General features: G+C 40.0%; 2 protein-coding genes across 8 annotated transcripts in view; one reads left to right on the forward strand and one right to left on the reverse strand.

Annotated features, from left to right (window-relative positions):
- ZNF404 (zinc finger protein 404) overlaps positions 1-27,939 on the forward strand; it is a 177,136-nt gene that overhangs the window by 24,511 nt on the left and 124,686 nt on the right. The gene's annotated exons all lie outside the window — the stretch shown is intronic.
- Positions 1-27,939, reverse strand: part of ZNF283 (zinc finger protein 283) — a 104,390-nt gene that overhangs the window by 5,431 nt on the left and 71,020 nt on the right. Inside the window, exons 1-6 of one of the 7 annotated variants that reach the window (XM_055249309.2) lie at positions 19,517-19,664; positions 18,992-19,197; positions 18,695-18,774; positions 15,622-15,685; positions 11,416-11,503; positions 9,823-9,949 (exon numbers count right to left, since the gene is read on the reverse strand). In XM_055249309.2, the coding sequence (XP_055105284.1) occupies positions 9,823-9,949; positions 11,416-11,503; positions 15,622-15,635 (229 nt within the window). In that variant the 5' untranslated portion in view covers positions 15,636-15,685; positions 18,695-18,774; positions 18,992-19,197; positions 19,517-19,664. Of the gene's footprint in view, positions 1-9,822; positions 9,950-11,415; positions 11,504-15,621; positions 15,686-18,694; positions 18,775-18,991; positions 19,198-19,516; positions 19,665-27,939 lie in introns of those variants that run through there. The other 6 variants (XM_055249308.2, XM_063620982.1, XM_055249310.2 and 3 more) reach the window with 6 other exon arrangements.

A 27,939-nucleotide genomic window follows, 5' to 3' on the forward strand; every position in this document is an offset into this window, starting at 1 on the left:
TGAGCTTTGGCTGATTTTGTTTTGTCTAACAACTCTTTTGTCTAACAACTCAATGGTTGCAACTCTGCCATTTTATCAAGGCAGCCATGGGCAATATGTAAACATATAAACATATGGGCAAGACTATGTTCCAATACAACTTTATTTGCAAAAACAGACGGATTTGGCCTCCAGAGCCAGAGTTTTCCAACCCCTGAGATAAAGCAAACATTGCTTTCATAAATGTTCACAATTATAAAAATATAAAGTTCAATTAAATTTAAATTTTACATTTACTTAGATTTATTAGCCAGAATTTTTATAAAAGGATTGATTTTTATAACTTCAAACAATGCTGCAATTATGTGAATCTATAGATTTAACCTTATTTAAAAATTTTAAATGTCTATCAATTTAAAAATCAACAGTAATTATATTGCTATTTAAGGATCACTTTAAATTAGAAGATCTCTAATTCACTTAGACAAAATGATCTTCAGAGTTACTAATAAATAATTTCTGGTTGCACAAAAAGTTCCTAAGAAGATATTCATAAAACAGGAAGAACAAATATTTTGAGTTATTTTTCAATGAAGTTTACTTATTTCTTGACCATTGTTAAACATATTTTCTCTCAACTAAGCTCAAACTACCCTGTCAAAAATCAATGTGATACACACATCATCTTATAACACATTAATACTGTTAATTATATTTTAAAATTGAAAATAAAGCTTTAAATTATAGTGTCATTCAGCATGGTATACTGACAATATTAGTAGGTTCAAATGCATATGGAAAATGCTATGTCCTATCATAATGTATGAAAAAAGTAACATAAGTATGATATGATAGAAAAGACTGATAGCTAAAGGGAAATGATGATCTTGGAGTAAACTGTCTACTCTGTATGAGGAAATTAAAGTATTATTCTTTTTCTTCAATATATGCAGAAAATCTGCATAATTTTGCCACACTTCTGTATATGCTTCAAATTTTAAGAGTCACATAATTTTCATGCTTTTAGCTACCTTATACTACACATCTAAACTATTTTTAAATAGAACAGAATTTTTTATTTAAATAAAAATTAAAATCTTGCTACCTTCTCATTATTTTAAATATTGTGTTGATGTTCTGATTAATTAGTCACAACTATTGTTCTTGTCAAAAGCTCCTCTGACAACTCTTTTTGATAATGCCTTTTCCAAATTCAGAATAATGAAACAGATTGTAACAGATTATGTCTTTCACACAAAATCTGCCTTTCAGGTTTCCTAAAAGGCCACTGAGCAAGCACAAAGATTTGCTCTTTTGCTTACAAAAGATACTAGAAGCAATCAGGTTTCTTTGACATAATCCAGAATTTACTTACCCAAAACTACTATGACTGTGTTTTTGTTTATATAATCCCAGGTATATTAAAAACCAAAAGCTGACAATAAAAAGAGAAGTTTGGCCTTTCTACGCTAATAAGTAACTTGTTATTAAAAGCTACCTGTCCCAGCAATAATGTACTTGTCAAGTTGGAGAAGATGTATATTCATATTCATGTACCCACAGCTTATGACTTTCTATAAATTAATTTTAAGAAAGATGTGTACCTAGCTTTAAATACCCTTGTCAGTTTGGAACACTCATAATACTCTTTCATTGTCCATAATGTGTTTTGACTTCAAGGTAGTCACTTACTTCATCCTTATAAATTAATTAGGTTTTATACCTCAATAGAGGATTTAATTTTTTTCCATTATGAAATTGTTATTATATTAAGTTAACCAGAGCCATTGAGCCTTAACAACTACAAGAAGGTTTTTCCAAACTCAAATCTACTGACATTTGGGCCCAGATCATTCTTGGTTGTGAGGGGTTTTCATGTGCCTTGCCTGTTGATGACTGTATAACATTTTGGTTGAGCTATTAAACGATGGATGATTATTGTGATGTGAATGTGGGAAGTAAGTTTAATCATATATAGTTGGTCACAGGTCTAAACTGCACTATTGCTGTTTCATTTAACAATGTCTTGCTGCTTTTTATGCATTAACATTTCGGTGTAAAGATTCTGTGGATAACCAAAACAAAGCCACAGTATTTAAGCTGGCCAACCCAATATTCTAACTGAATATGGAGGTGATCAATTATGAACTAAAAGGAGTACAGTTTTGTAAAACATAGCATCAGTAGTTTAGTGAATTTTAATTTCTATGTAAGGCTCAAATTTTAATTTAACATTTTAGATTTAGATTTAACATTTTAGTTACTTACTACTTATGTTTTATGTAAGGTTTTACAGTGTCAGTAAATAAATATGGGTTTAACTTCTTTTTAAATATTAAAAAAATCATTGCAGACCCAAAAGACTTTTAGTTTATGTAGTTATATATTTTGACATTTGTCATGTTAAAAATTTAAACAGGGAAATTTTAAGATATTTATTAATTCACTTAAAAATAACAATAAACCATTAAATGTTAACATAAATGATTTGTTATAAAAATATCTTTTCTAAAACAAAACAAAAGTTGTTTTAAATTTTTTTAAATCTTTTAAATGGCTAGTTTAATAAAAGACACCTGGATTCTCATATCTGCTTCTGCATTCAATCTATGGCAATATGTTATTTAGGTTGAAATATATGAAGAAAATCATATATATGAAGTATATGAAGAAAATCTAGCCTTTCATGGATACATAATTGGAAAATGGCAGAATATTTTACTAGTCCATGCAGATAACTGTGGATATTTTTCTTTGATACCACCCTAAAACTTAAGAAATGGTAGTGTCTGGTAGGTTAAGTGCAATGTGGAATATAAAATCATATCTATGAACTTTTCATACTATGTTACATTAAAATCATTGCACTTTGAATAATCTTTTATCCATGTGTAATTTTGTAACATCATATACTGGTCATTTGGAAAATACTGATTCAAAGAGTTATGCAGATCTTCGAAATGTTGACGTAGTTCATTATACAACATCAAAAAATCACACGTTAATATTACCACCCATCTCATCAAAAAAAAATCTTTATGTATTAGGAAGCTATAAAGCTCAAAATTATGAATAAACATTTTACAAAATTCTAATTTTAACATGACAGATTGAATTATATCATTGGCAACAAATATTAGTTATTCTTGAAGTGATAGGCTCACTTGCAAGAAAATGTTTTCCTACTGCCCAAGTCTGAACAAAGTTTGTCATTCTTTGGCAAAAAATATGGTGTTTTGTCAAAAAAGCAGTTGGTTTAACTCACAATTTTTTTTTTTTTTGAGACATAGTCTCACTCTGTCACCAGACTGGAATGCAGTGGCACTATCTTGGCTCACTGCAACCTCCCCCTCTTGGGTTCAAGCGATTCTACTGCCTCAGCCTCCTGACTAGCTGGGACTACAGGCGCACGCCACCATGCTCAGCTAATTTTTGTATTTTTAGTAGAGATGGGGTTTCACCATGTTGGCCAAGATGGTCTCGATCTCTTGACCTTGTGATCTGTCCGCCTCAGCCTCCCAAAGTGCTGGGATTACAGGCATAAGCCACAGCACCTGGCCTTTAACTCAGAACTTAAACAACTGTACAAGTGGTTTTCTTCAAGGCAACCATCATACTTTGGTATACAGCAGAAGACCTTAATGGATACTTCCCATTTCATTACATAGAATATTTTTTAAATGTATATATAATCAAGGGTTGAGATTTAATAAAATGAATACTCCTTCTTCAAGATGTTCTTAAGTGAAAACAGGATTTTTCTTAACACATTTTCTTTGTGTGTGGAGGTAAAGAATGTGATCATTACTAGTACTATTTGGTGCCTCTGCCTTTGCTCATGCTAAAGCAGAGAAGATTCACCATGGCTTCTACACCACCAGTGGAAGTGTCACCATAGTGAAAAAGGCAAACCTCTCAGTATTGTTATGAGGATATTTTTCACTTTGTGAAAGGTTTGGCCCACTGAAAGAATCTTGGGGACTCCCAGGGGTCTTCAGTCCACAGTTTGAGAACCACTGCCCTACCTAGAGTAAGAATTATGTCCAGGACTAAGATAAAGCCAAACCATACCTGCCTTCAAAAATCAATTCTTAAAAAGATCATTGTGATCTGCTATTAATTTAACTGCTTGCCTGAACAGTTCTAAATAATTATTAGGAAGATAATAAAATCCCCAGGCCGGGCGCGGTGGCTCACGCTTGTAATCCCAGCACTTTGGGAGGCCAAGGCGGGCGGATCATGAGGTCAGGAGATCAAGACCACGGTGAAACTCTGTCTCTACTAAAAATACAAAAAATTAGCCGGGCGTGGTGGCGGGCGCCTGTAGTCCCAGCTACTCGGAGAGGCTGAGGCAGGAGAATGGCGTGAACCTGGGAGGCGGAGCTTGCAGTGAGCTGAGATTGCACCACTGCACTCCAGCCTGGGCGACAGAGCAAGACTCCGTTTCAAAAAAAAAAAAAAAAAAAAAGATAATAAAATCCCCAAGTCACTACAACATGGCATCTACAATGGCCAGTATACAATGAGAAATTGTAAGACTGGCAAAGAAGCAGGAAAATTTGACACAAGATTTAGAGAAAATATAGTCAATAAAAGCAGACCCACAAAACCAAATGTAAATTCTAGAACTACAAAATGTATGTGGAATGAAATCTTTATTGGATAGGCTTAACAACAATTGGACACTATCAAAGAAAAAAAAACAGTGACTTGAAGACAGGTAAATAGGTATTACCAAACTGAAGTACAAAGAGTAAAAAGACTGGGGGTTGCACCTCAGTGACTGGTGGCACCACATAAGTGGTCTAACACACATATAATTGGAGTCTTAGGAGGAGGAAAAGTACTAAAGGAGCAGAAAAAAGTATGTGAAGATACAATGGTTGAAATTTCTCCAAATTCAATAAAAAAAATCAACCCACTGATCAAAGGTAAGGGAAAGTGAAGCATGATAAATGTAAAGGAACCATATCTAGAACTTCATAGTCAGATTGTTACAGACCAAAAATAAAGAAAAAACTTAATAACAGAGAATAAAGTATATGTAAAATGAACAATAAGAATCATAGCTGTCTAATCATTATACACAATAGTGTTAAGAAGATAACGGAACATTTTTGAAGCTAACTAAAAGAAAAAATATATCAATTGGGAAATTCGTATCTGGTAAAAATATCCTTCAAAAATAAGAAAGATGAAGGCTGGGTGTGGTAGCTCATACCTGTAATCCCAGCACTTTGGGAGGCCAAGGCAGGTGGATCACCTGAGGTCAGGAGATCAAAACCAGCCTGGCCAACATAGTGAAACCTTGTCTGTACTAAAAATACAAAAATTAGCCAGGCATGGTGGCACACGACTGTAATCCCAGCTATTTGGCTGAGGCACGAGAATTGCTTGAACCTGGGAGGTGGAGGCTGCAGTGAGCCGAAATCATGCCACTGCACTCCAGGCTGGGTGACACAGTGAGGCTGTCTCAAAAAAAAAAAAAAAAAAAAAAAGATGAGAGAATTAGCTGCTAGTAGCCATACGACACAAGAAATGCTAAAGGAAGCTCTTCAGGCTGAATGAAGTTTACAGATTAGTAAAATTCTTACATTATACAACAAAGTAGTATGTTACTAATTTCAAGTAGACCATGCTAAATTAAGGACGCATATTGTAATCCCAAAAGTAAATACAAATAATACAGCAAAAGATAACAGATGAGATAAAATGGAATACTAAAAAATACTTGATGAATCCAAGAAGGTGGAAACAAAAGAAAGAACTAGTGAAACAAAAAACAGCAAGATGGTAAACTGAAATCTAACCATATCAATAATGACATTAAATGAATATGTAGGAGTGATGTCACACAAAATGATGAAATAGGAAGCTCTAAGGGCTGGTCCCTCCATCAAAGCAACAACTGAGCTGGAAAGAGAGATTGGCATCAGCCAGGCGCAGTGGCCCACACCTGTAATCCTAGCAATTTGGGAGGCCGAGGCGGGTGGATCACGAGGTCAGGAGATTGAGACCAACCTGGCTAACACAGTGAAACCCCATCTCTACTAAAAAAAAATAAAAAAAAATAAAAAAAAAAAAGTACAAAAAAAATTAGCCAGGTGTGGTGGCAGGCGCCTGTAGTCCCAGCTACTCGGGAGGCTGAGGCAGGAGAATGGCGTGAACCTGGGAGGCGGAGCTGGCAGTGAGACGAGATCGCGCCACTGCACTCCAGCCTGGGTGACAGAGCAAGACTCCATCTCAAAAAAAAAAAGAGAGAGAGAGAGATTGGCATCAACAAACTCTTAACTCTGGAACCTTATCAGGCACTTCCATAAAAACAAGGAGAGTGCTGGATGAATAAAGAGGCTACTATTCTTAGGTGAAAGAGTGGCTTGTGCAAGCCACCATCCCCCATTTCTCAGTCCAGCCAATGCTATGGGATGAGAGGCCTATGTGCCTGGAATGCTGTGTACCAACTAATCACGTCCTTCACTCCTCAGCGCCACCACAGCTGTGGGGAGAGCAGTCTGTATTCCTGGAACAGCCAGCTGGGACCTGGGTGGGCAGTGTGACCTTGTCTTCCAAAAAATTCAGGGTTGTGCAGTTTGGTGGGTTTTATGTTATTTCGAGGGACCAGCACAGATGACAGCCTTAATTTTAGCCCCATCAGCCACAGAAGCTTTCCCCAGAAGTATCTGTTGGAAGATTTAAAGAGCTAATGGACCTTTTTTTCTTCCCCTTTTTACAGCCAGATATTTAAGTAAATCTTTGTCTGGTACTGACTGCAGAGATGATGAAACAGAAACTTCAGTGACCACATACAATAAGGAATATACAATTTGCAAAAAGAGTTTGAAAAGTCTGACAGCTCCAGCCCTCAACAAGCAGTAATCAGCCATGCCTGAGGAATGGGAAAATTGCATCTCCAGAGGTACCACATTATAATACTCAAAACGCCCAGTTTTAACAAAAAAAATTACAAAGCATACAATGAAACAGGAAAATAGGGGGCCTGTTAAAAATAAAAAAAAGAATCTGACAGAAACCATTCCAGAGGAAGCCCAGACATTAAATGAACTATCCAAATATGCTCAATGAGCTAAAGAAACCATGGACCAAGAGCTAAAGGAAATCAGGAAAACAATGTATGAACAAAATGAAAATATCAATAAAAGGACAGAAATTATAAAAAAAAAAGGAACCAAACAAATTCCGGAGTAAAGTAACCGAAATGAAAATTTCAATAGTGGATTCAGCAGAAGAAAGACTCAGCGAACTTGAAAATGAGTCATTTGAAATTATTGCACTAGAGAAGCAAAAAGAAAAAGGAATAATGAACAGTGAAGAGAGCCTGAGGGATCAATGGGATACCATCAAGCACACCAACATACACCTCATATGAGTCCCAGAAAAAGAAGAGAGATAAAAGTACAGAAAAAAATTTGAAGAAAGAATGTCTGAAAACTTCCAAAATCTGACAAAAGGCAGGCATACACACATCCAAGAGGCTCAACAACTTCAGACATGATAAACTCAAAGAGGTTCATATATAGACACATTATTTTCAAATTATGGAAACCCAAAGACAAAAAGACTTCAGAACACAGGAAGAAAGTAGCAGCCTACCACATACAAGAATCTTCAACAAGATTAACAGCTAATTTCCCATCAGAAACCATGGAGAACAGAAAGTAGTAGGATGGTATATTGAAAAGTCCCAAAAGAAAAAAAATTGTCAACCAAGAATTCTATACCACCAAAAACTGTCCTTTAAGAATAAAGGGAAATTAAGGCATTTCCAGAAAAAACAAAAGCTGAAGGAGGTGTGATTACCAGTAGACCTACTCTAGAAGAAATGTTAGAGGGAGTGTTTCAGGCTAAAGTGAAAGGACACTAAAGAGTAATTAGAAGCCATAAGGAGAAATAAAGAACACTGGTAAAGGTAACTACATGAGTAAATATAAAAGTCAGTATTATTGTACTTTTGATTTATTGATTTAACAGACAAATGCATAAAATAACAACTATAAATCTGTGTTAAAGTAACCAGGCACTTCAAAGCAATACCTGATTGTAAAACTAGAGCAGGGAAATTTCATACAAAATGAACCTCTAACACCTTGTTTATCAGAAAACCAGGAAGTACTCAAAGAGTGACAGAGATGTGCCAAAAAGCCATATCATGAAAGGATTCCCACTGACCAAATCTGGACAAGCTCCAACACTTTGAGCTTCAAAATAAATGACAGAAAAAACCAGAATATAGCCCATTGACTAGAAATCCAACACATGAATAAATGGAAAGTTTACAGAGGAATACAATATTTATTTATTTATTTATTGAGGTAGGGTCTTGCTGTGTCACCCAGAGGAATACAATATTTATTTATTTATTTATTTATTTATTGAGGTAGGGTCTTGCTGTGTCACCCAGGCTGGAGTGTGGTGACACAACCTCCGCTCACTGCAGCCTCAACATCTTAGGTTCAAGCAGTCTGGCCACCTCAGCCTCCCCAGTTGCTGGGACTAAAGGTGTGCACCACCACAGCCCAGCAAATATTTTTGTATTTTTTGTAGACATGGGGTTTTGCCATGTTGCCCATGCTGGTCTCGAACTCCTGGCCTCAAGCGATCCAACCGTCTCAGCTTCCCAAAGTGCTGGGATTACAGGTGTGAGCCACCACTGTGCCCAGTTCCATAATATTTAATAGTTTCAAAGTTCCTCCCCACAAAATAGTTATGGAAAGGAAAAAGAGCAACTGCACAAGGGGGAAGCCAGCAGACACCACCTTAATCAAGTGCTCAGAGTGAATAACATGAGTAATGACAAATTATTCACACTACCCAACAAAATGCAGGGAGAAGAACGCAGCATCAATTCTGTGATAATCCTGCCAAAGATCCATACTCTAAATCTAATCATGAAGAAAGAGCAGACAAACCCAAACTGAGGAACACTATATAAAATAACTGGCCTGTAATCTTCAAAAGCATCACAGATATATATGCAAGTCAAGGAAAGACATGTGAACGGTCTCAGACTGAAAGAGACTAAACAATCCAAATTCCACAAACAAGAACAACAAAACAATATATTATCTGGCCCCTTCCTATCTCCCTGGCCTGATTTCTTAGTACATGTTCCTTTAATAACTCTACTCTAGAGTTCTGGTAAAGTTCCTTTCCAACAACAGGGCCTTTGCATTTGCTGTTCACTGTGATTGATCTGTTCCTCTGCCAGATATTCACATAGCTAGATCCCAGGCTCCACATCTCTGTTCAAGAAAGCATTCCCTGACTATCTTACCTAAATTAGCCCTGTCAGTCCTCATCATTTTCTATTCCCTTGTGCTATTTACCTTTTCCAAAGAATTTGCTTCATTACATACTATTTATCTATTTATAAATTTACTTATTTGATGTTTCTCTTTTACTACAAAGTAAACTGCATGAAAATGGGCAAGTTATCAAAGCTTGCTCATGATTCAATTGATAGTGCTCAGTACAAGGCTGGCCAGGAGTAGACTTTCAATATAATATTTGCAGAATTTATGAAATCTGGTTTCTTTGCCACGGTTATGAAATAAATGTCCTATAATGCAAATCCAGCCCCTTGGCCATTAAAGGAGAGAGGTGATTGCAGGGAGGGCCCGAGAATGGTGTAAAGCTCACTGAGGGATGGGGAAGATCAACATGTTTAACGAACCCACTTCTAACCCAGCAAGTATAAAAGCATGCCCTTGGGAAGGGGGAGAAGAAATTCACCTGGTTTCTTCAAAGATAGCCCTGTAATTTCCAGTGCAGAAAACTGATGATGCAAAGAGGAGACTCTAAATTATTTTAGGCAGATGACCTTACCCAGTGACACCAAGTTACTATAGTTCTCCAACATTACATCCACGTACAAGTCCCTCTGAGCAGGGTCCAGGCATTCCCACTCCTCCTGAGAGAAGTCGATGGCCACATCCCTGAATGTCACCAACCCCTAAAACCAAAAACCCATGTATTACTTGTGAAATTAAAGAAAACATTTCCAGGAGGAAAAAAGAGGGTACAAAGGATGAACTACAAAGATGGGGAGAAATATAACAATCAAGTAGGCTGAAAGCCTCTGATATAGGTAGGAAAAAGCAAGAAAATCTGTGACTAAAGCTGAATGTCACCATGTTCTACAACAATCTTGTCATAGCAGGAAAAACTTCCCGGATACTGTAAGATAACTCAGCTATCCAGATCTGTCTGGTAATATATTTTAAAAATCTCAGTTTCTTCTCTGTTAAATAAAAAGTGCATGTGTATACATCATGCATATTTACAATGTGCTATGTGCCTTCCTCATAAATTCTTTGTAAAAGTGAATTGCTCACCATCTTTCCCCTTTAAGAAATAAAAACAAGGCCAGGTGCAATGGTTCATGTCCGCAATCCCAAGCACTTCGGGAGGCTGAGGCGGGCAAATCACTTGAGGTCAGGAGTTCGAGACCAGCCTGGCCAACATGTGAAACCCCATCTCTACTAACAATACAAAAATTAGCCAGGTGTGGTGGCAGATGCCTATAATCCCAGCTACTTGGGAGGCTGAGGCAGGAGAATCGCTTGAATCCGGGAAGCAGAAGTTGCAGTGAGCCGAGATTGTGCCACTGCACTCCAGCCTGGGTGACAGAGCAAGATTCTGTCTCAAAAAGAAAGAAAGAAATAGGAAAACATGAAAACTTTTTTCCAAATGTACTACAAAATCTTTATTTTATAAAAATGATTCCCATTAAATTAGGGACTATCATCAAGACTCAAATACATCACTGTTAGATTACATCATAAGCATTTTTTCTTATGATGAATAAACAATATTTTTATTTGTTGCAATTCATTTTATCCTCTCAATATATGAGCTTAGTCACTCAATTGTATCTGTACATTTAGGCTGAACAAAACTTCTGTAGATTTTCTTGGTTGTGGAAATATATTATCATCTAGACCTTAGGCATCATCTTATCTGTTACTATCAACTACCCCTCGCTTAGTACTTTACTTGTTCCTGAGTTAGAGAGTACTGATACAGGACACATGAGGATACTGATATAGGATGTTGCACATGACACAAATGTCACTCATGGCCTACACATCCTGGTTGACGACAAAATGACTTCAAAGTCAACTGGTTCAAAATCCACTGGTGGTGGAGTCCTTTGGTGACTCCAAAGACCACCGGTCTTCACCTCTTAGGAAATTCCTGGAAAGAACCACTAACTCCCCTCTCTCTAACCTGAAGCGCCTCCCAACACATGCAGCTTCACATAAACTGAGGTTGAGACCAAGCAACCCCAAAGTCCATGTTATCTCTGTGGAAAACTTGGGTCTATGGAGAAGTTCTATAGGTCTAAGGAAAATTAACAAAAAGATTCACAAGCCCTAAAAATCACAGTATTTCATGGAAAGAAAAATACCAACTTACATCAGTCATGGTTCTGGAATTGCAAGAACTAATTAATGCTCCATGGGATTCCTCTATTGGTGAAGCAGAGAATCCAGAAAAGCCAGAACTGGGGAGGGAAAACGAAGTGTTAAACCAGGTGTGCCTCAGTGATCCCATCCTGACTTACGCTAATAGAAGATCTTATCTTCTCCATGCCTGCTTCTGCTACACACCCCACACACCACTTATGGAATTCAAACTTTCACCTAAACCCCAAAGTTCTTCAGCAGGGAGGTTTCTGGCAGTGTCTGGTTCTGAGGATGTGAATCTGGACCTGGGATTCGACAATTCAGTCCTGCCCAGGAAATCAGATCATCCTCCTTCCATTCCTGCCTCTCAGGAATACCTGTCACAGTCCAAGCTAGAACGTCCTTCATGGGCTCAGGACTGAAGGAAGTTGGTCAGAACATGGGAGCTGGACAGGACGTATAAGGAATTCATCAGGAACCCAAAAAGCTGACTTTCTAATGCATATGTCAGAATATTCATGACACAGAACATCATGCAATGAGTACATGCTAACTTAGAGAAATAATCAAGATATACTCAGTAGAAAAAGGAGTTATGAGGTTTATGATATGATTACATTTATAAAATACACATATATCAATACAGAAAGACTGATAATCACATCAATAGATGAAAAAATGTTTAGAAAGTTATACATCTCAAGAAAGAAACAGGCCAGGTGTGGTGGCTCAAGCCTATAATCCCAGCACTTTGGGAGGCTGAGGTGGGCGGATTATGAGGTCAGGAGATCGAGGCCACTCTGGCTAACACGGTGAAACCCCGTCTCTACTAAAAATACAAAAAATTAGCTGGGCGTGGTGGCGGGCGCCTGTAGTCCCAGCTACTTGGGAGGCTGAGGCAGGAGAATGGCGTGAACCCGGGAGGCGGAGCTGGCAGTGAGCCGAGATCACGCCGCTGCACTCCAGCCTGGGTGACAGAACAAGACTCCATCTCAAAAAAAATAAATAAATAAAATAAATAAAAAATAAATAAAATTATTTATCTATATATATTAATAACATTTATCTTTTCATTATGATCATAATGTTTTCTGTTTAGGTAATCCACACAATCATTGTAACCATGGGCATACATTACACGAACTGTATAATTTCTACATATGCCTATGTCTTGCCTAGAAAAAAAAAGGATGAAATTCCCCAAGTTATGCCATGGATATATTAATGGAATAATACTAATGGAATAATATTAATGAAATGATATTAATATATCCATGGCATAAGTTGAGGAATTTCATCCTTTTTTTTCATTTTTTTGGGGGGGTTTTATTTTTTTGTTCCCCTTCCATTAATGAGGTTTTGATTCTGCTTTTCTTATCTTGACTGATGGATTTATTTTGTGTCTGAACCTGTCTTAGACATGGTACTCTCCAGATAACTGAATCCAGATAACTGAATCACCTGATCCTATTAGGCTCACTTTGCAACCAACATTAGTAGAATAAAAACTATAAAGTATAAACCTTACAGAATAAATTCCATTTGCCTCCAAATGCTTGATCATGGTTCAACAGTATTGCTTATAATTGCCTTCCTATGAGTTCCTAAAGCAGGTCCCCTGGATTGCCTACTGGCCTTTGTTGCTGACTGCTGGCTGCCTTATGCTTACCCCAAGGCATATTTGGTCTCCAAGGTAACAACTATGTCTTCCAAACACTGTATTACCCCCTAAGTACAAGTATCAGAGGGTCAGGCATTTGGGGCAAATTCTTTACCCAAAACTTCACTTCTAGAAATGTATCCTTAAGAAATAGGTAAAGAAGGGCCAGGTGCAGTGGCTCACGCCTGTAATCCCAGCACTTTGGGAGGCCAAGGCGGGTGGATCACGAGGTCAGGAGATCGAGACCATCTTAACATGGTGAAACCCCGTCTCTACTAAACTACAAAAAAAATTAGCCGGGTGTGGTGGCAGGCGCCTGTAGTCCCAGCTACTCAGGAGGCTGAGGCAGGAGAATGGCGTGAACCCAGGAGGCAGAACTTTCAGTGAGCCAAGATCACACCACTGCACTCCAGCCTGGGCGACAGAGCGAGACTCCGTCTGAAAAAAAAAAAAAAAAAAAAGAAATAGGTAAAGAAGAAAGAACCACACAAGATGAATACACAAGGGTATTCAACCAAAAATAATTTCTGGTAACCAAAAATGAGAAACCACGTAATAGTAAGCAAAAGGTTTAATAAATTATGGCCTACCATGTCCTCATTAGTTATGATGGTGTTGGTTCATATTAATTGATGAAGAAAGACATGCATGATCAATTCCTTAGGCAGGCAGGTTTGTAACTAACATAATGTGGGAGGTATATTCTATTAAAATTAAGATAAAAGTTCTGGTATCAGACCTTTAGGATGTGAATTTGAGCTTGATAGTTATCCATTTTTCAATACCTCTGTTTCCTCATCAGTAAGAGGGGTGAGAACAGTGTCTACCATAGAAGAGTAAGTAAGAAATCCATACAAAATACTGAATGGTATATGATAATTGTTTATAAGTTGTCTTTTTTTTTTTTTTTTTTTTTTTCCAGAGACAGGGTCTTGCTCTGCTGCCTAGGCTGGAGTGCAGTGGCACAAACACAGCTCACTGCAGCCTCAACCTCCTGGGCTCAAGTGATCCTCCCAGCTCAGCCTCCATCCCCAGTAGCTGGAACCACAGGTGCATGCCACCTTGCCCTGCTAATGATTCTTCTTTAAAATTGTTTGTAAAGACAGGGTCTCACTGTGTTGTCCAGGCTGGTCTCGAACTCCTGAGCTCAAGGAATCCTCCTGCCTTGACCTCCCAAAGTGCTGGGATTACAGGTGCAAGCCACCAGGCTTGGCCACATTTTCATCATTATTATTGAAAATGAAGAATGTTAGTGTCCCTCATCCTGTTACGACAAAGAAATTTAAGGCTACTGTATTTTGCTCACAGTAAAATGTGCCTTTCTCAGACCTGCTTTCTTATAACGTGAACTCAAATTTCACAGGTCAACCTTGAGTCTGCTATTCTTCCTAAATAACAATGTGAGCAAAACAGGTTCTCAGAAACATATAGAGGAAAATACCCCTTCCTCCCAGAAGATACATAGAGATTCAGCATCATTAAGCTGCATCAGAAAATACAACCTGATTAGGTATCAAGCTGAGAACTTAACCAGAGGCTCAATCTTACTCTTCTGTACAAATTGGTGGTTTACTTAAACATTTACAACCAGAACCTTCCTTTTCTACCTCCTGGTATTTACACCTGTCCTTGGAAATATTATCTGTAAAACGTATTTTTTGTAAGATGGCTGTATATTGGAGATTATTGCCATTGTCTGTAGAGGTAACCTTTAAAATAATCTAATTCTAAAACACTTTTTTGCCTGGTAATTCATTTTTAAATGACATTTCTATAATTCCAGAAGTTGTAAATATTTGAAGGTTTTCAAGTAGGGGAATCACTAGTACTTCCCTCTTCTCCCTAAGTATTCAAGATTAACATAAAACCTAGATCTGGGTTGGATTTCTTTTTCAAACTAAGAACTAAGGAGTCTTCAATTCATTTACGTCACCAATTACTATAATTTTATTCTGCAGAAAAAAAAAAAAAAACAGACCCATAGGCTCAAAGGAAAAAGGATTTAAATAAAAATATTCCAAAGTGCCGGGTGTGGTGGCTCATGCCTGTAATTCCAGCACTTTGGAAGGCCAAAGGAGGCGGATTGCTTGAGCTCAGGAGTTCAAGACCAGCCTGGGCAACATGGTGAAAACCCCATCTCTACCAAAAACATGAAAAATTAGTGGGGCATGGTGGCACACACCTGTGGTCCCAGCTACCTTCCCTCTGAGGTGGGAGGATCTCTTGAGCCTGGGAGGTGGACATTGCACCACTGCACTCCAACCTGGGTGACAGAGTGAGACACTATCTCAAAAAAGAAAAAAAAAAAAACACCAAAACATTAAAAATGATTAACTCTAAAGGATGCGATTTTTAGCTTCCTTCTCTATATGTCTCCTGGACTGCTGAGTTTTTTTTTTTGGACCAAGCCTGCATTAATTCCATAATTGGAACTATAAAGACATTTCCAAACGTAAAAAAACTGAGTGACAGGAGGAATATATTTCAGTCATTAAGAAAACTAAACAAACGGGGCCAATGCTGAAAATCACTGGGCCTGAAACAATTTACACCTACCAGCTCTTGAACATCCTGTAGCTGTTATTCAACGTAATGAGACACGTTCACTGTCAAGATTCTCCTGTAAATCAACACAAATTAGATAAACCACCTTCAAAGTCTGAGGAAGAAAATAAATGTGCATAAACAAAACAGTATTTGGTACAGAGTAGATGCTCAATAAGTATGGCTGCACCTCTCCACTTCTTCAGTGAATGACCAATTAAAGTAACATTTTAATGTAATCCTTGAAATATGTCTTCCAAAACGCTGTCTTATTAGATGGGATTGACACATAACACAATATTTTTGAGCACTTTTGTTCATAACTATAATGATTGTTTAAAATTGTATCATTTATATTTTTCCTTCCTTTGACTCTTTATAAACTTAATTTTTATTAGGTGCATATCATTCCATCACTAGATATACTGCAATTTACTTGACTATTTCCATTCTATTGGACGCTAATTTTTTTTTTTTTTTGAGATGGAGTCTTGCTCTGTCGCTCAGGCTGGGCTACAGTGGTGCGATCTTGGCTCACTGCAACCTCTGTCTCCCAGGTTCAACCAATTCTCCTGCTTCAGCCTATTGAGTAGCTGGGCCTACAGGCGCACACCACCACACCCAGCTAATTTTTGTAATTTTAGTAGAGATGGGATTTCACCATATTGGTCAGGCTGGTCTTGAACTCCTGACCTCAAGTGATCCACCCGCCCAGCCTCCCAAAGTGTTGGGATTACAGGCATGACCCACGGCGCCCAGCTGGACACTAATATTTTTCAAGCTCTTTCCCAGCAATTACAGTCTTTTTTCCAGAACAATGGAGCTAGATCTTTTTGGGTCGTGGTCACTTTTGATAATCTCATGAAATTATAGACATTTTGCCCACTTAAAAAAACACATTTACATATATTTACAGAAATTTGGTCTCAATTTCAAGGGGTTTTGGTCACCTGGAAGCTCATCAATGGAACAAGAAGACCTCAGGTTAAGACTTCCTGTCGTAAGGCTGGGCACAGATGCTCATGCCTGTAATCCTAGCACTTGAGGAGCCCAAGGCAGGCAGATCACTTGAGTCCAGGAGTTAGAGACCAGGCTGGGCAACATAGCAAAACCCCCTCTCTATAAAAAATACAAAAAAAAATGGTCAGGCTTCACGGCACGTACCTGTAGTCCCAGGTACTTGGGAGCCTGAGGTGGGAGGATCACTTGAGCCTAGGAGGCCAAGGCTACAGTGAGCCATGATCATGCCACTGCACTCCAGCCTAAGCAAAAGGCCAAGACCCTGTTTAAACAAAAAGTTTTCCTGTCCTAGATCATTTGAGCATCTGGTCACTTTTGTGTGTGTGAGAGACAGTCTTGCTCTGTTACCCAGGCTGGAGTGCAGTGGCATGATCTCGGCGCACTGCAACCTCCGCCTGCTGGGTTCAAGCAATTCTCCTGCCTCAGCCTCCTGAGTAGCTGGGACTACAGCCACCCACCACCATGCCCGGCTAATTTTTTGTATTTTTAGTAGAGACGGAGTTTCACCATGCTGGCCAGGCTGGTCTCGAACTTCTGACCTTGTGATCCACCCACCTTAGCCTCCCAAAGTGCTGGGATTACAGGCGTGAGCCACCACCCTCAGCCCCCACTATTTTTAGTTAATTTGCAAGCACCCACACAATCAACTTCATATTTCTGTTACTCTAATCTATCAAAAGTTTATGGGAAATAATCTAGAAGAGCCCAATAATAGCAACTCAATATTCAGTAAGCCCATATCATGTGGATGACACTGCTCTACGAAGCTTTACACATAATAACTCATCTTACATCATATCAACTCCATTAGGTAGGTACTATCCTGTCCTTATTTTATAGATGTGGCACAGACGGCCTGAATCAATTGTCTAAGTACACACAGCTACCAACAGGCAGAGCCAGAGTTTGAATTCAGATACGTTGGATCCAGAGCCTTAATTTTTTTGTTGCTGTTCTTTGAGATGGAGTCTCTTTCTGTCACCTAGGCTGGAGTGCAGTGGTGCAATCTTGGCTCACTGCAACCTCCACTGCCCGGGTTCACGCCATTCTCCTGCCTCAGCCTCCCGAGTAGCTGGGACTACAGGCGCGTGCCACTACGCCCAGCTAAGTTTTTGTATTTTTAGTGGAGACGGGGTTTCACCGTGTTGCCAGGATGTTCTCGATCTCCTGACCTCATGATCCTGCCTTGGCCTCCCAAAGTGCTGGGATTACAGGCGTGAGCCACCATGCCTGACCCCAGAGCCTTATTTTTAACTACAACATAGTACGGCTTCTTACATGCCACACAAAGCTGGACTTGAAAGAAGTCATGCTTGGAAATGTTACAGACTTCTATCTAAAGATTATCTGAAAGTTCCCACTCTTGTTGGTGCAAATTACAAATCCCTATGCTCAAAGCTCAATCATATTTCCACACCCAAAAGCCTCACAAAGCAGACAACATTGTCATGTACTGCCAGAAACATTCCCTTACTTAAAATCCCTTATACCTTGCCTTTCTTTAAGAATCATGACTATGGGCCAGGCATGGTGGCTCACACCTGCAGTCCCAGCACTTTGGGAGGACAAGGCCAGAGGAACACTTGAGCCCAGGACTTCAAGGTTGCACTGAGCTATGACTGTACTACTGCACTCAGCCTGGGCAACAGAGTGAGACCTTGTCTCTAAAAAAAGTAAAAAAAAAAAACAACTTTTTAATTATGACTATAGAAAAGATAAAAAATAATTTGTATATAACACCACCTAATTACTAATCTCTTCAAATAATCATAGTATAAAATAATGCTCTAATAGCAATCTACAAGAGGTGCCTTTCTATAACTCTTCAGTGCATCATAATGCACTGAAGTATTTGAACAATTTGCCATATGAACAGGTGGGTAAGAATTGAGGAGAAGAACAATAGGGGGCCACTGGGAGGAAATATGTACCAGCATGGCGGGTCATGTGACTGGGAAAACCCAGTCAAGATATTTCAGGCCAAGGAAAGAAAATATTCTCATGACCTCGAAGCAAAGGTAATTGTATGTATATGTATTTTAAAAGTATGTATAAAAAACCTCACCTGAACCTTGATTTCTAAACATGCAAAAATCCTTTTCTCCTCTTCAAACTCCTTCTTAGAAATCTGGCAACCTGGCAGCACTGGGGGAAAAACAGTAACGAGACATCAGCATTTCTAGCGCGTCACAGACTTAAGTAAAAAAGAAAAAGAAGAGCAAAACACCCTCTGGGGCCACTTCTGCCTTCATCCACACAAAACCAAATGGAATGAAAAGGGAGGCTAGAGTCTGTCTCTGTGTTGAGGGCAATTCTTGGGGACAGAGATCTGCTTGTAATGGCTCTGAAACATGTAGCTCACCACCCAAGAGCTCCTAGAGGCGCCTCTTCTAGGAATCCCACCTCTAGAACTTCCCCATCAGGTCTTGACAAGATCCTGTCCCGCGGACACTTCCAGATCTAAACTTCTCATCCTTTTTGCTTGAAACGTTCATTATGGGGCTTAGCATAGACTTCTTTCTTGCGGTCATTTAATTGTGGCAGGCCCGAAGACAGGCTAAAGGGAACCTAGAGCATTTGGTCAAAGCAAATCACATTTACAAATACGGCCACGCACCCCGTCAGCCCGTCACACATTCACAACTGCACCCACCTCCGCGGAGACACGCCCCGTCCCTGCCACGCCGTCTGAGACACACTATCCCTCGGCTGCTCGTGTGCACACAGGCTTGAGGATCCGGACACGACACGCTCTGTCCGTGACCCAGCCCTCCCCACCTCCAGCGCCCCCGATGCCACCCCCACCCTCACTGCCGGTTCCAAAAAGCCAGCCGAGCCCTCCCAGCTTCCCCCGGGCTAATTACTTCTACGGACACGACCAACTCACCATGCAGAGTCCAAGAACCTTAAGGACACCGGAAAAGGACCCGGAGACCCGTAGTTAGTTTGGACCCAGAGGCTGACGGGAAACAAGAGCCTGGAAATGCTCGCAGGCTAGGAGAGTAGCTTCTGGCAGGCAAGCTCGCCCCGCCCCTAAAAGACCTGTGCCCCGGAGACTTCTGGGAAATGTAGTCCACAGCGGGAGAGTCTCCGGAAGTTGAAACCTGGACATCAGGGATGCTCCCAGCATGCAATTTGGCTTCACCTGTCAAAGGCGCTTTTCCCGAAGACTCCCGGGAGCTCTAGCTTTTGCTTGAGGGTCTTTGGTATTGACTGACAGCGAATTAAAAGGTTCTCAGCTTTCGCTAAGGAACGCATTCTGGAGTCTAGATCAGGCGAAGATGGGACTGGGGTGTCTGGGTACTTAGACATGAGCGAGCAGGGGAATCCGGGGTAGGTTCCCTGGAAATGACCTGCGCGACACTACCAGTCTACCTGGGTATGAGCGCCTGGAACAGTGTCTGGCAATTGAACAGATGGGTGTGTCTTGCTGTGAGGGAGTTTCTTAGTTCGATTCGATGTCTAGGACCCTGCGTGGACCTGTTTATGTTCATGGGATGGTTTCTAAATTTATGCCTGTGTGAGTCTGTTTTATTAGGTGTGAGATGAACTGTGTTACAGGTTTTGTATGCCGCCGTTGAAAGACAACAATAAGTGGTCGTGAGTGGATATTGTGACCGTGGAGACTTATGGCAGTGCAAAGGCGGCCATAAACAATACAAAAGCAATCCAGCATGGCTGTGTTCCAATAAAACTTGATGGATTATAAAATTTGAATCTCGTTTTTTATAGAGTATGAAACCATTTATTCTGAAGCACACACTCATACTCCAAAAACAATACTATATATTCCCTCTCTATCTCTTGTGTGTTTGTGTGTGTGTGTGAGACAGACAGAGAGAGAGAGAGAGAGAGTGAGAGAGAGAAAGGTTTTAAAGGAGACAACTAACTGATTCTGAGGTTAGGGCAAAAAGATTGGGGCTGTGGTTGGTGTGGTAAGAACCTTTGGATATAAATATTTTTTTAAAAAAGAATTGTCTGAAAATATTAAAGCGAAATTTTATATTAAAACTAACAGAAAGAAAAGGAAGTTACTTTTTAGGGGCTCTTTATGGTCACTGATATCGCCTCTCTCATCCTCTGCCATCTCTCACCTCCTGGTCTCTCTTGCTTATCAAGGGAAGACTAGAGCTCTTGGATCCCAGCTTTTCCCCTGCCTCAGCTGAGGCCACTACCCTGGTTGACTCCCATGGTGACATGGATGTCTCATCCAGTATCGTGGGTCTGAGTCCTCATCTGCAGGGTCCTTGAGCTCTCCTCAGCACCCATTCCCATTTCCCATCTGGGACTTCATTATCATCAGCATCTGCTCCACCTCCAAAACTACTGGTGGAAGCAGCCTCCTCTCTTCCCATGTTACTTGCTCAATGACTCCCACAAGTACTACTCTGAATATTTTGGGGGTCTTTGATTTTTTTTAATTTGTTATTTCCATAGGTTTTTGGGAAACAGATGGTGTTTGGTTACATGAGTAACTTCTTCCGTGGTGATTTGTGAGATTTTGGTGCACCTATCACCTGAACAATATATACAGCACCCAATTTTTAGTCTTTTATCCCTCACCCCCTTTCCACCCTTTCCCCCTGAGTCCCCAAAGTCTATTGTGTTATTCTTATGCCTTTGCATCCTCACACCTTAGCTCCCACTTATGAGTGAGAATATATGATGTTTGATTTTCCATTCCTGAGTTGCTTCACTTAGAATAATAGTCTCTAGGCCGGACACGGTGATTCACACCTGTAATCCCAGCACTTTGGGAGGCTGAGGCGGCTGGATCACCTGAAGTCAAGAATTCAAGACAAGTCTGGCCAACATGATGAAACCCCGTCTCTAGTAAAAATACGAAAATTAGCCAGGCATGCTGGTGGATGTCTATAATCCTAGCCATTCACGAGGCTGAGGCAGGAGAATTGCCTGAACCCGGGAGGTGGAGGTTGCAGTGAGCCAAGATAGCGCCATTGCACTACAGCCTGGGAGACAAGAGCGAAACTCCATCTTTAAAAATAAAAATAAATAAATCCAGGCAAATGCGATTAATTCATTCCTTTTTGTGGCTGAGTAGTATTCCACTGTATATATCTACCAGTTTCTTTATCCACTCATTGATTCATGGGCATTTGGGTTGTTCAGCATTTTTGCAATTGTGAATTCTGCTGCTGTAAATATGTGTGTACAAGTATCTTTTTTGTATAACGACTTATTTTCCTCTAGATACCCAGTAGTGGGATTGCTGGATCAAATAGTAGTTCTACTTTTAGTTCTTTAAGGAATCTACACACTGTTTTCCATAGTGGTTTTACTAGTTTACATTCCCACCGGCAATGTAGAAGTGTTCCCTGTTCACTGCATCCATGACAACATCTATTTTTTTTCCATTATAAACATTCTTGCAGCAGTGAGATGGTATTGTACTGTGGTTTTGATTTGCATTTCCCTGATCAGTAGTGATGTTGAGCATTTTTTCTTATGTTTGTATATTTTCTTTTGAGAATTGTCTACTCATGTCCTTAGTGCACTTTTTGATGGGATTGTTTGTTTTTCTTGCTAATTTGTTTGAGTTCTTTGTAGATTCTGGATATTAGTCCTCTGTCAGATGCATATATTGTGAAAATTTTCTCCCACTTTGTGGGTTGTCTGTTTACTTTGCTGACTGTTCCTTTAGCCATGCTAAGGCTCTTTAGTTTAATTAAGTCCCAGGCCCTTTGTTTTTATTGCATTCGCTTTTGGGTTCTTGGTCACAAAATCCTTGCCTAGGCCAATGTCTAGAAGGCTTTTCCAATGTTATCTTCTAGAATTTTTACAGTTTCAGGTCTTAGATTGAAGTCCTTGATCCATCTTCAGTTGATTTTTGTATAAGGTGAGAGATGAGGATCCAGTTTCATTCTCCTACATGTGGCTAGCCAATTATCCCAGTGTTATTTGTTGAATAGGGTGTCCTTTCTCCATTTTATGTTTTTGTTTGCTTTGTTGAAGATTAGTTGACTGTATTTGGGTTTATTTATTCATTCTCTATTCTGTTCCATTGGTCAATGTGCCTATTTTTATACCAGTACTATACTGTTTTGGTGACTATGACCTTATAGTTTGAAATCAGGTAATGGGATGCCTCCATTGCTTAGTCTTGCTTTGGCTATGCGGGCTCTTTTTTGGTTCCACATGAATTTTAGGATCTTTTTTTCTAGTTATGTGAAGAATGATGGCGGTAATTTGATGGGAATTGCTTTGAATTTGTAGGTTGCTTTTGGCAGTATGATCATTTTTACAATCTTGATTCTACCCATCCATGAGCATGGGATTTGTTTCCATTCGTATGTGTCATCTATTATTTCTTTTAGCAGTGTTTTGAAGTTTCCTTGTAGAGGTCTTTCACCTCCTTGGTTAGGTATATTCCTAAGTATTTTATCTTATTTTATTTTTGCAGATGTTGTAAAAGTTGTTGAGTTCTTGATTTGATTCTCAGCTTGGTCGCTGTTGGTGTATAGAAGAGCTACTGATTTGTGTACATCGGAAACTTTATCGAATTGGACTACATTTCTAGAAATGGATTCCTGAATTAAAAGAGACGCTTCTCTTACATATTTATGTAAAGTTACTCTCAGAAAGGTTGTAAGTGGATTCCTCCCACCAAAAGTATTGTGAATGAATATCTTCTTAAAATTTACAATTGTTTTGACCCTTTCCCAGTCCTTAAACCAATGATAACATTTTATTTTCTTTTTCTTTTTTCTTTTTTTTTTTTTTGTTGAGACAGAGTTTTGCTCTTGTCTCCCAGGCTGTAGTGCAATGGCGCTATCTTGGCTCACTGCAACCTCCACCTCCCGGGTTCAGGCAATTCTCCTGCCTCAGCCTCGTGAATGGCTAGGATTATAGACATCCACCAGCATGCCTGGCTAATTTTCGTATTTTTACTAGAGACGGGGTTTCATCATGTTGGCCAGACTTGTCTTGAATTCTTGACTTCAGGTGATCCAGCCGCCTCAGCCTCCCAAAGTGCTGGGATTACAGGCGTGAGCCACTGCGCCTGGCCTTTATTTTCATATTTCCATGTCTTTTATTTCTCATAAGCTTAGATATGCATTCAAGTATTTATTGGTCATTTTCAATTTTTCCTTTTAAGAGTCTATATTCTTTACCTATTTCTATACATTTTTGTATTCATCTATATGTTGATTTGTTTTAAACTTATTATCTGTTTGTTGTATCTGAAATATTTTCCCTTAGTTTATTTGCTACTTAAATTTGAGGGAGGGAGGGAAGTTTACTGAAACATACTTTATATTTTCTATAATTTATTAACTACTTCATAATTTGTGTTTTGGCTGTCAAGCCTACAGATCAAAATTACAATAACATCAATTTGTAATTTGATAAGTACTCTGGTAGTCTATTTTTAAGTTATGCATGTTGTGAACATTATTTGTTTTAATGTGTGAGGGATGGAAGTTACTTTATTTTTCCAGGTGGTTAACTAGTTAACACAGATTATTGCTTTTCTGTAATATTTTTACTGAGATATAATTCATATACTCTAAAATTCACCCATTTAAAGTGTACAATTCAGTAGATTCTTTTTTTTTTTTCTTTGAGACAGAGTTTTGAACTTGTTGCCCAGGTTGGAGTTCAATGGTGTGATCTCAGCTCACTGCAACCTCTGCCTCCTGGGTTCAAGCGACTCTCCTGCCTCAGCCTCCCGAGTAGCTGGGATTACAGGCGCCTGCCATCACGCCTGGCTAATTTTTGTTTTTTTTTTTTTTTTTTTTTTGAGAAGGAGTCTCGCTCTTTCACCCAGGCTAGAGTGCAGTGGCGCGATCTCGGCTCACTGCAGGCTCTGCCCCCCGGGGTTCACGCCATTCTCCTGCCTCAGCCTCCCCCGTAGTTGGGACTACAGGTGCCCGCCACTTCGCCCAGCTAATTTTTTGTATTTTTAATAGAGACGGGGTTTCACCATGTTAGCCTGGATGGTCTCGATCTCCTGACCTCGTGATCCGCCCACCTCGGCTTCCCAAAGTGCTGGGACCACAGGCGTGAGCCACCGCGCCCGGCCTGTATTTTTTAGTAAAGACAGGGGTTTCACCATGTTGGCCACGCTGGTCTTGACCTCCTGACCTCAGGTGATCCGCCCGCCTCAGCCTCCCAAAGTGCTGGGATTACAGGCGTGAGCCACCGCGCCTGGCCAAATTCAGTAGTTTCTAGTTTATCCAAAAAGCTATGCAACCATCATCACAATCAATTTTAGAACATTTTCATTGCCCCGAAAAGACACCGATACCCATTAGCAATCATCATTTTCAGCCACTCCATGGGCTACAGGGATCTTTTCTGTTATTGCACTTGTTCTATATTCGTACTTTATGTAATAAAGCATGCATTGCTTTTGTAATTACAAAGTAAAAAGAAAAACGTTTAAAAAAAAACATGTTGGGATTTTAAATTGATCCAACTGATTTCACTTTTTCTGATGCCACAATCAATTTCTTATTGTTTTACTTTTAATCACTCAAGTAATTCCATGTTCTAATGCTTTTCACACCAGATCGGGAGCATTCAGAGTGGTATAGCTGTAGACATGTCCTAATGCTTTTCAGTGAGGAGATAAAACAGAAATGAGGGGGGTCTATTAAGTTAAAGTAGTTCAGTATTTCAAGAAAGAGTACGTCACTGAGATAGTAGAAGGCAGTCAAAAATCTTTCAAAATAAGTAATAAAAATATTTATTTGGATTTAGCAACATTCAGTTAATTGTTGCAGTTTTAAATATTCAAAAAACTGATGATAATATCAGAAATGAAAGTGTCCTCCTACTCATTCCCTATCTACAGAAATGACCAAAGTTAATATTTTCAGGTATTCTTCTAGATTTTTCTGTACACTGAATGTATGTATAAAGACACAGCTATTTTATACAGAAATGGGATCATGCTATCCATATAATTCTGCCATTTGCCCTTTCCACTTCAACACATTCTTCTACTTCATTTCATGTCAGTTATAGATTTAATTCATTCCTTTTAACGTTGAATTATTACCTAACCCAGCACTGTTCAATGTAACTTTCTGTGATGTTAGTAATGTTCATATCCCTCTTGTCCAATACAGTAGCCACTAGCTGTCTTGGCTAATGAGCCTTTGAAACATGGCTAGTGTGAGTAAGAAACTGAATTTCGAATTTTATTTGATTTTAATAAATTTAATTTTAAATAGCCACAAATAGCTATCATATTGGCCAGCACAGACTAACAATGCCTCAAAAAAACGAACATTGAGGTTCTTCAGTATTACAATGTGAATTCTTCAGTATCGCAAACATGGCTTTGGTAAGCATTACTGTACCCACATCTTTGTCTTTCATGCCAGCATTTTTGTAGGCTACATTCTTGTATGTAAAAATGCTGGTTGCTTAGGGGTTTGCTTTCACACTTTGTGAATGCTGCTACACAAAACTGTGAAAGAGCTGTAGTCATTTCCACCCACGACGTGTGAAAGCTCTCATTTCCCCACATTCTCAACAATATTGTGTACCATCTACATTTTTAGTTTTTGAAATTTGATAACTGAAAACGAACTATGTCATCTGTTTCCATTACCAGTTTATTGCCTCTCACCTCCGCACGCACTCTTCAATGTACGCTCCCTGCTGAAGAGATTCCCCTGAAGCGTTCCTGCGCCTGCGCACTCGGAGCACAGGTCACAACTTCCAGAAACCTCCGGGACGCGCCGTCCCAAGGCACTTGGGTTTCCGGCGTCTCCTGCGTTTCCGGCCCTGGACTACAATTCCCACAGGCCACCGGGCCGAATGAGCGTGCGCTCCTAAGGCGCTTTGCGCATCGTAGTGATTCTTGGGCTCCGCGTGTAAGCAAGTAGTTTCGGAAGGAGATATCGAAGCAGGGCGAGGCGCAGAGAGCGTTGCGAACTCATGCCCCAGTCGGCAGTGCGGGTGAGGGTGGGAGAGGCAATGAGGCGAATGCGAGCAGCCGAAGAAGGCGACAATGTGGCTGGGTATGAAGACTTGAGGGAGTGGGTGGGGCAAAACGAGGTCGGGCGTCTCCCTGGCCGCGTGTGATGGACCCTCCGTGGTGGTGACAGACATGGTGTAGGGGGTGTGTGCAATATTATGTGCGTGATAGAGCCAAGGATGTGCCCTAACGTGCGAATGGTGACGTTGCATCTGTATGAGAGTGCACGTGCCAGGGCTGGGATGTCTTGTGACACATGGAATGGGGTGTGTGTGTGTGTGTGCATCTGTGCACATGAAATGGCCAGGGTATGTCTCCGTGACTGCGTGTGTGCTCATGACAGAGCAGATGTGTGTCTCTGTGACTGTGTGACAGACTGTGTGTATGTGTCAAAGAGAAGAAAGTGCTTGGTGTATGACAGGACTGGAATGAATCTGTGACTGTGACACAAGTGTGTGGGTTTGTGTGTAGAGTGACAGCTGGAGTGTGTCCTAGACAATTGAGCTTTCCTACAGGAATGGTGAAGTCTTTTCCTTCTCTAGCTACACAGTATTGTCCAATAATTGAAGTTTTTAGGACCCAGAAGTTGCTAATTTGGGCCTTCTGAACTGGAATTGTGTCAGGAACTGGATCAGTGGGCACCAACTCTCGAGCTTCCCAAGGCCATCAGTCTCCCATAGTGGTTCCCTCACATACATAACAGAAAGTAACATTGAGGAAATGAGCTACACTTTCTGCTAACTGGAGAAACAAGTTCTTCGTCTTTTTTGGAAGCTCTGGTGTTGGCATATTCAGCTCATCATAAAAAGTTTGAAACACTGGTTTGGGTGAGTGCCTGTGTACCTCCCCTCGAACTAAAATGGCAACTTGGGGGTTTAGCCCTGATCTCCAGGGTTACACGTTCTCCTTTTTTCCAACGGGGGTCTAGGGATTAGTGGGTCATGAGTTAGAGGCCTGTGAAAATTGTGCCTATTGTCCATGTGTTATTTAAGCTACTTAGAAAAAGGACAGAAAAGACCCGGTTCACCTTCAGAAAAAGGAAGCCAATCCCTCCTGTGCTACCGGTCACTGTAACCTACTAGAACTAATAATCACTAATCTCCTAGACCCCCTCGGGAGGCTGAGGCAGGAGAATCGCTTGAACCCTGGGGGCGGAGGTTGCAGTGAGCTGAGACCATGCCATTACGCTCCAGCCTGGGCAACAAGAGCAAACTCCATCTCAAAAAAAAAAAAAAAAAAAAAAGGAGAAGAAGAAGGGAAAAAAGAAAAGAATGAAGGCTATGTCCAACTTGAAGTTAGAAAACAGAATAAATACAAAGAAAGTTGGTTGAAGTCAACAATAAGCACAAGTTAAAGAA

The sequence above is a fragment of the Symphalangus syndactylus genome, chromosome 17 (genome assembly GCF_028878055.3).
Source record: "Symphalangus syndactylus isolate Jambi chromosome 17, NHGRI_mSymSyn1-v2.1_pri, whole genome shotgun sequence".
Lineage (NCBI taxonomy): Eukaryota > Metazoa > Chordata > Mammalia > Primates > Hylobatidae > Symphalangus > Symphalangus syndactylus.